The following is an 8,863-nucleotide window of genomic DNA, read 5'->3' on the forward strand; positions in this document are numbered from 1 at the left end:
TGTGGCTTCCGCATTGCTTGACAGAGCTGGACGTCACAGATACTGGTTGCGCCAGACTGGTCAGCTCAGGCTCTTCGTCCAGAGCACAGGTCCTGAGTAGAAAGACGTAGCTAACATTGAACAGCTATCAAACATTCCTCTCCCTTAGAAGAAGGAACGCTCTCCTTTGATATAAGTATACAAAATCTTCGAAGAACCGTGTCTGCGATAAAATGAAGAGGCGGATACACTTTGGTTTTGTGCTGGTATATTCGCTAGTCTCGTATTTCTATTCATGCTCGGCGTTTTATCTTCCGGGTTTAGCCCCAGTGAGTTTTTGCGAAGACGGAAAAGGTGGTGAAGATTGCCAGGTATGGTCAATTCATAAGACCCAACTATTATGTAATGTAGTGGATTTTCTGCTGTAGTTGGAATTGGCATGTTCATTTCAATGCGATATCTTCCCTAGGTAGCTAGGTAGCTAGCCAGCTCTCTTCTTAGGCCCCGGAGCACTGGCATAGTTTTCTGATGCATTGCTGAGTGTTTTTGTGGACACTCTCCGTCATTGCCAAGGGAAAATGTAGACTTAATTTACTGAGGTGTCGGGTTTTTCACCAGCCTAGCATTAACTGTTAGCATGCTAACACTGATTCAAATAACGAATTAGGACACAAAATAGTCATCATTGTGCTAATCTTGACTGGCCATTAGCCTCGAGGCTATTTTTCATCTGTAGTCCCTGGATTGAGCTTTGTTTCTGTTAAACAATTATAGACTGACAGACAAACTGGTTTTGCTTCTTTACAGACAGAGATTCAGCTGTTTGTCAATCGCTTGGACTCAGTGGAGTCAGTCTTGCCTTATGAGTATGATGTGTAAGTAGCACTTAGTTTCTGCTTGATGCTATTTGTGTAATGTATGAACATATGTTTCCAAGCTCAATATCATCTTCTCATTGTGTTTAACCATCTTGAAATGTGTTAAAGGTTCGACTTTTGCAAAGATGTCAAGGAAAAGAGGCCTTCTGAGAACCTTGGTCAGGTGCTGTTTGGTGAACGAATTGAGTCTTCACCATACAAGGTGGGTTTTAACCATAAAATCTAAGCCTGCATGGCATTTATGGTGTTGCTTATTCTAGATTCCATATAGGCTCCCTTTGTTTAATGCATTCTGTTGATGCAACATGACTCTCATGTGCCTTTTACAGTTCAACTTCAAACAAGATGTTAAATGCAAGGCAGTGTGCACAAAAACCTACAAGAAAGGCACCCAGGAGGATGCAACCAAACTGGATTTTCTTAAAATGGGAATGCAGCTAAACTACCAACACCACTGGTTAGTAAAAGTACTGTACTGTAAGTCTTTACTTGTGAGTCATTTGTAGTTTAGTTTGAAAGATGGTCGACAGCAGTAAAGTAAAATTGTCAGCGAACAAACATGAGCACAGAATTTATTCATTAAGAAGCTTGCTGAGGTAAACCCATCATTATTTCAGGATCATTGACAACATGCCGGTGACATGGTGCTATGATGTGGAAGATGGTCAGAAGTACTGCAACCCGGGCTTCCCCATTGGCTGCCTTGTTACCTCAGATGGCAGAGCTAAAGATGCTTGTGTTATCAACGTGAGTTGGTCATCTGGTCATCATTCTGATATATTGAGTTACCTGGGATCCTTGAATTTGTCCTGGGTGTAATTTAGCATTTTCACATCTACTAACAATAACTAAGTGTAATCATTTTTGTCTAATTTTAACAATATATACCATTTTGCTTATTTTAGTGAGTATTTTTAGAGCATATAGGATTCTTGTGTTAGAATACAAAAGTAGTCTTTAATTTGCAATTAACTGTCATTTAAAGTCTCAAACAGTATTTGATGGTACTTGTTGATACACTATGTAACAATCTTTCATGTAATTATTGAAGCAAAATCATTAATGTAACCAAAAAATATCAGAATAGTACAATTGACATAAGTAGGATAAAGGTGAAGTTGGAAGTCATGTTATTAAATTGAATTTGAATTAGACAATTACAGTATACTGTAGAATACTCAAAAACATACAGATGTTTGTTTATAAATCTTATCCTGAGGAATCTGAGTACCTGATATTGAATAAGAATTTATTTTCAGTCTGAGTTCAACAAGAAGAACACATTTTACGTCTTCAACCATGTGGACATCAGGATCACCTACCACAGTGGAGCATCAGAGGGATGGAGAGGGGCTCGGCTGGTCACTGCCACTCTGGAGCCAAAGAGGTAATTGTGGTTGGAAGTAGATAGATAGGATGCCATAATCTACCTCAACGTGTTGCAACTGAATGACAACTCACCATCCAAAACTAATACCAGATGAATTAATAATCTGACATGAAGGATTTTGTGTGTTTTGTGCACAACAGTATCAAAAATGTGGATGAGAAAAACCCAAGTTGTGAAGGAGGTAGCCCAATGGAGGTCCCGGCGGAGTTTGATAATGATGTGTCGATAGTTTACACCTACTCGGTCACATTTGAGGTAGGCCTCCAAACAATATGACCAATTTTATTATGTAACTAATATATAACAATTGCTATGCACCTATGAGGAAAAAGAACATTTTGTGTGTGATATTTTTTTGCAGTAATTTTACTTCCTTTTATAGGAAAACAATTCTATCAAGTGGGCCTCTAGGTGGGACTACATCCTCGTCTCCATGCCTCACACCAACATCCAGTGGTTTAGGTATGAAGATATTTTTCACATTGTGCACCACCAGAGACACGCTGTCCCTAAAACTCACTGGGACTTGGTGCTTGTTAGGTGATGCTATGGTATGTCTTGTGTGTTTGTCCAGCATCATGAACTCCTTGGTCATTGTCCTCTTCCTGTCTGGCATGGTTGCCATGATCATGCTGAGAACCCTGCACAAGGACATTGCCAGATACAACCAGGTGGACCAGGTAAAGGCATTGTTGAGCTCACTCTCACTTGGAGCTGATCCAGATGTGCATATGAAGCACTAGCATAGAAGTGAAGGTTTCTTGAATATGCTATTGTTAGAAATAAGCCAAAAACAGATTATACTCTTAAGGGTACAATTTGAATCTCACTAGTTCTTGTCTTATTTGTGTATTGTAGGTCACCATGTGGCCACCATGCAAATGAACTGTTTAAAGTAGCTTGTGAAACATTTAACAAAAAAAAATGAGGTTGAGGTTTTTACCTGGCAGTAACAGAGTGTTTACTGGTCATCTTTATCACAGTTACATGGTTAATGCTTTAATTCTGCGGTGTGAAATACCACCTAGCACAAAATATAAATATTTTGTTACATTTCACAGGCAGACTTGATAAAGCTTCCATCGACCAGGGAAAAATCCTCTCTACCCTATGTAAGCTTATTGAAAGCCGTTTTGAACAAAACCTTTTGTTGGTATTAAATCAAGTGTTTGGGTGTGTGATTGCAGCAAACATTAGAATAGAATGTAAAATGTGGTGTGGATATTTTTTTAATGTGCAAGTTTCAAGAAAGGGGTTTATACTCAAGAATTGACTGAGGAGTTTTTCAACACCAAATTTTACAGCTTTTGGTAAACTCAATTTTTCTCAGTCTTCACCTTATTTTGCTTTGCTTGTTAGTTAATATTCACTGCTTGGTGGTTGGTTAATCTTTGTAAATGAGTACTTCCTTGATTGTGAGTGTTGTTGTATTGCTGTCTACCTCCCTTTCCAGGAGGATGCACAAGAGGAGTCAGGGTGGAAGCAGGTGCACGGGGATGTTTTCCGTCCCCCCAGGAAAGGCATGTTGCTGTCTGTGTTCCTCGGACAGGGCACCCAGATCTTCATCATGACCTTCATAACACTCTGTAAGGACTTTGTTCTTTATATTAGGCTGCAAAGATTGGTACAAAACAATTATCCATTTCCCAAGTTATCACATTACTGAACCAAATTCCAGCAAGAATTGTTGATGAGAGAGAGAAGTCAAAAAACTGTGTGGCTCCATTCTCCGCCTGAATGCCCTCGGATAAACTCCCAAACTCCCTTCCCGCGAGAGTATCAAAAGGCAAAAAAAAAAAAGATGCGCAGTTAGGAAGTAACAATCATATTCACCTATTCCCAAATATTACAAATGTAATATAAATGAGATTTTATGCATTTTAAATTATCCACCCACATTTTAAGTGCAAGGAATCAAACAGTTAACTTATTGCATTGCTGTAAATATGAACTGTAAATACATCAACCTCTAAATACTGTAAATATTCCATCTAAATCAGTGAACCATGTAAATTACTGTTGTTTTGACATATGAACTTAAATTACTGCATGCCGTTTAGTCACCACATAAAATACACAGAGGAGTGACACCACTGTCACATTTTCTTTGCACACAGAATTGTTACAACAATTTACATATTGTTGCAGTCAGTATTACACTTAAAGGCTGCCTTGTGGTTGTTAACCAAAATGCAATTCATATCAGTTTAGTATATTAAACAGAGTGCATGTTAAAACTGAATTAAAATACAAGACATTATGTGGAACAATGCAAGTTAAAACTCAGCTGGTTATCTCCCAAAACGTATCATGTTTAATTCCCTTAGCAGAGTTTTATTTTGCAATCATGGTAACTGACATTCCTACAGCCAGTGAGGCAGTAAAACAATTCAAGTCAAAATATTTCCACCCAAGGAGTCCAGAACGAGGTTGAGTGCCCATCTGAGGGAGCCTCTAGGAATATTGTGAGCTACGTTATCATACATGTAAGACACACGTAAAGGCATATACAAGCCAATTTTAGGGTTTACAATCTAAAGTTATGGGACACCAGATAGGAGTAGCATTAAAATCTGTCTGTATTGATATTTCAGTACTTAATTTGCTATGGTGCTGATATGTCTGATGCACCGATGACTGTTTGTCCACTGTAGTCCTGGCCTGTCTGGGTTTCCTGTCACCAGCCAACAGAGGGGCTCTCATGACATGTTCTGTGGTCCTCTGGGTTCTGCTGGGCACACCTGCTGGCTATGTGTCTGCACGCCTTTACAAAAGTAAGAGTCCAGGGAAAACTTTGTAGCACAGTTTCAGTAAAGTCTTTAGAGTCAACACAATTGTGATAACCTCATCCATCTCTGTTTCTCTTCTCAGCTTTTGGAGGTGAAAAGTGGAAGACAAACGTCTTGCTGACAGCACTCTTGTGCCCAGGGTAAGTTCACTTGCTGCATTTGCTTAGCATTCTTTAATTTGTCTAATTTTTGTACTTCAGTTCTGCCCTGGAGCGCTGGAGTAGCATGTTGCACCGTATATGCCCTTATTTTGCCTCGTGCATTGCTTTTATCCATCTCTCATGTATTATCTTTCTCTGTGTCATTGTCCTACGTCCACCTCTCTTTTCTAGTATTGTGTTTGCAGACTTCTTCCTGATGAACCTGATCCTTTGGGTGGAAGGTTCTTCAGCAGCAATCCCCTTTGGCACTCTGGTGGCCATTTTGGCTCTGTGGTTTGGAATCTCTGTGCCCCTCACCTTTATTGGTGCCTACTTTGGATTCAAGAAGGCTGTGAGTTAGGCCTCCTAGTTTATTAATTTCTCTAGCTTGAAATTATTGATTGTAGATGAAATGTGTGTGTTTTGAGAGTTTGTAATCATTTCTCCTCTCCTTCTGCTCCTGTGCAGTCAATTGAGCAACCAGTGCGAACAAACCAGATCCCCCGTCAAATTCCTGAGCAGTCATTCTTTACAAAGCCTATTCCCGGTATAGTAATGGGTGGCATCCTGCCCTTTGGCTGCATCTTCATCCAGCTTTTCTTCATCCTCAACAGCATTTGGTAGGGAGACAGGAATATTGTCTTTCCAGTTTGGTCTGCAATTCTTGTTTTGAACAACTAGCACTCTTTACAGCAAGGAGAAATTTGACTCTGCCACATGTTGCCTTTTTATTTTTCAGGTCTCATCAGATGTACTACATGTTTGGATTCCTGTTCCTGGTTTTCATTATTCTACTCATCACCTGCTCTGAGGCCACAATTCTGCTCTGCTACTTCCATCTATGCGCTGAGGTACCTGAATGTTCAGAGAAATTTGTCTCATTTCTCAAATTTGAGTCTGGAAAAATTAATTACTTCAACTTAAAAATAAATTCACTATTAACAACACATACTGTTGTGCCCTTATTTTTCATCATACAGCCCTGACTACATGTTGTGCTAATAATATTTTTGCATAGGGTAATTGTGAATATGGCTTTTTGTTTCTGGATTTTCCATCTGCTCCAAATTTCAGTTGACATATCCTCATTACTGGGTCCTAACATGTCATAACATATTTTGTAATGTGTGTCCAGGACTACCACTGGTGGTGGCGTTCCTTCCTGACCAGCGGCTTCACAGCAGTCTATCTGTTTATCTATGCTGTGCATTACTTCTTCTCAAAGCTGCAAATAATTGGAGCTGCCAGCACCATCCTCTACTTTGGATACACTATGATTATGGTCCTCATCTTCTTCCTCTTCACAGGTGAGGCTTTGCGTTAAGGACGTGTCAGCTCTTTAAGCAGCCACAATGATTTCCTGCTTGTCTTGACACATTGCAGTGAGATTGTGATCGGTTGCTTTTATTGTGGAGCTCAGGGGTGTGTAGCTTCTAGGTGTGAATGACATTGTTTGCTTTTGTAAAGTACCACCCAACATCAGTTCAACTGTATTGTGAAGATTCAGGACCTCCATCCTGTTCCTATGAAGACACCAGGAAGTAGTCCACACTATTGTGCAACATTTTTTTTCCTTCGTCATTTAGTTAAAGCCAAGTCTTGGCCTTTTTATTTCTATACTGACAGTACAGGAGCACTGTGTCAAATACAGTAAAGAGCATATTTTGCAAGGGTCCCATTTTAACTGTCAAATCAGGGAGACTGTGGGAAATGAGACTAGAATGTCCGTCTTGGTCAGATCTAGTTTTGCAGACTTATTTGGGTCAATTTTACTATCTGGTTTACAGTTTGACAAGCCAGAGCCTAGTTTTATCAGGGAGTTCCTTTTTTTTGTTCTTTTTTTCTGTAGATCAAAAGATACAAGCACCACATTTACTCGTTGCTACGGATAATAAGTCTGTATGCACTCAGGATTCCTGACCATCGCTGTTTAGACAATTTCCCTGTGCTTGCACTTAAAATCCAGCTGTGTGACTGAGGTTTTTTCTAACACACGTTATCACAAAGATGGGATGAATAGAACATTGTTGCCGCTTTTGTCTCCATGTTAAAAGAGACAAAAATTGACACATGTTGACATGACAACAGAAATCCTGGCCCTGTCCAGCTCTCTTGCACACCCACTCATATGAGACTAGGGGTGCGTGTGAAGGATAATATACAGGACTAGATAACAGCCTAGTCTTTATGCCGCCCAGAAATATATTGCTCACCATGATGACAGATGATGACATTTTTTTCTGGTGTTATACTGTCATTAGGCCAGATAAAAGTTAGCCCGTAGCCCTGCTTGTCACTGCAGCACTGCTTGACACTATCTTAAGACAGAGCTGTAAGTAGCAAGGGGACGAGATGTCAAAAGATTATCACCAAGAAATAATCCAAGGATTCAAGGAAAAGATGATCAGTTTCCCTCCTTGCTTCCAGTTTTGATCTAAATAATCCTAATCTTTCTCATTCCCCATTTTTAAGTTTTTATTTTCTTGTCTGTCTTTTTCACCGCATCCCAACTTTGATCACAACTTAATTCGGGATTGGGCTGCTTGGCTCCCATTGAGCAGTCAGATAGGACTTTTATACCCACATGAATTGATCCAGGATTTTGACCAATCTGGCTTCTCAACAGTGGGGGAGAATATTCTCTCTCCCTGATAAAATGAAGTGCTGGTGTTTTTGCGGTCTTGTGGAGATTGCAGTCCCAACCCTGTCAAAAGTTATTTTTCAAGCTTTTAGCGGATGAAATTTGGTTTTCCTGCGACAGCAAGCTGGCTGTACAATTTGACACTTTGGTTATTTTTTGTGTCTTTGCTCCTGAAGTACATTAATTTCAGGACCTCATGGCTTTTCATTAATTTTGTGCTTTACTCATATTTGTCCCAAACAGATTTCCAAAGACAACTAGTCCCACTTGGGTGTTTTTAAGTTTGTCAATGTGGTTGCTTGGTTTTTGTGTTATTTTTACCTTTTGTAATAACATTTGTCAAATAATTCCTCTAACCTGTCTTTTCTTCTCAGGTACAATTGGCTTCTTTGCCTGCTTCTGGTTTGTAAATAAGATCTACAGTGTGGTCAAGGTGGACTAGAGGACTGAGGGAAAGACTGACTTCTTGCTGTCGCAGTACTGGCCTCCCCAGTGCTGCCTGTGGGATAAAGTGGTCTGAATGGACCTGAACTGAAACCATCACTTATCATAGACAAAACCCGAAGAGCTGAGCCCGTCCTCTTTTGTGCTTTAAACCTATGTTGCTGTTGTTTTCTTTTTAAATATATATATAATTTTGTGTTCACTGTTGACCGTTAATATTTTGAGTGGCTCCTTGCAAATCAGTGTGGGTTCCAATGATCTAGCTGTCATAGTGAGCAGTTTGTTTTGGTCAGTTTAACAAGAATGTTTTGAATTTTAATTTTCTGAAAAAAGTAAAATGTTGTGTATTTTGCTTTTCTACTCCCATACGGCAAAATGTTCTGTTTTTCATTACCTGTACTGATGATGGAAAAAATGCGTGTACATATACTGTATAGAGAGACTGAGCGAGAGAATGCTACTTAAAGATTGTCACCATTACGGAATTTTCTGTAGGAGTTGTTTTTCTTTTCTTTTTTTAAAGTAAAGATGGGGCTATAAATCCTTAAATATCAGCCTGTATTGTAGTTCAGAAATTATATAAAACACTGACATTACTATGA

At 39.4% G+C, this 8,863-nt stretch overlaps 1 protein-coding gene across 2 annotated transcripts; it reads left to right on the forward strand.

Moving 5' to 3' along the window:
• LOC122880892 (transmembrane 9 superfamily member 2) lies at positions 1 to 8,863 on the forward strand. 2 transcript variants are annotated; one of them, XM_044206454.1, is made up of 18 exons: positions 1 to 350; positions 787 to 854; positions 966 to 1,059; positions 1,187 to 1,314; positions 1,475 to 1,604; positions 2,117 to 2,244; positions 2,388 to 2,502; positions 2,630 to 2,709; positions 2,822 to 2,927; positions 3,309 to 3,359; positions 3,701 to 3,833; positions 4,902 to 5,021; positions 5,119 to 5,176; positions 5,369 to 5,528; positions 5,645 to 5,796; positions 5,916 to 6,027; positions 6,312 to 6,483; positions 8,192 to 8,863. In XM_044206454.1, exons 1-18 carry the CDS (start codon positions 213 to 215, stop codon positions 8,257 to 8,259), a joined length of 2,013 nt encoding a protein of 670 aa, XP_044062389.1. In that variant the 5' UTR covers positions 1 to 212; the 3' UTR covers positions 8,260 to 8,863. The 2 variants fall into 2 exon arrangements, with proteins under 2 accessions (XP_044062389.1, XP_044062390.1); XM_044206455.1 differs by lacking the exon at positions 3,309 to 3,359.

This window comes from Siniperca chuatsi, linkage group LG8, assembly GCF_020085105.1.
Source record: "Siniperca chuatsi isolate FFG_IHB_CAS linkage group LG8, ASM2008510v1, whole genome shotgun sequence".
Taxonomy (NCBI): Eukaryota; Metazoa; Chordata; class Actinopteri; order Centrarchiformes; family Sinipercidae; genus Siniperca; species Siniperca chuatsi.

Excerpts from the sequence above, each read along its gene's own strand:
- LOC122880892 (XM_044206454.1), top strand. The coding sequence starts at position 213 with ATGAAGAGGCGGATACACTTTGGTTTTGTGCTGGTATATTCGCTAGTC. Across the intron at positions 2,710-2,821 it reads ACCAACATCCAGTGGTTTAG|CATCATGAACTCCTTGGTCA; the intron begins GTATGAAGATAT and ends GTGTTTGTCCAG. Across the intron at positions 6,028-6,311 it reads ACTTCCATCTATGCGCTGAG|GACTACCACTGGTGGTGGCG; the intron begins GTACCTGAATGT and ends ATGTGTGTCCAG.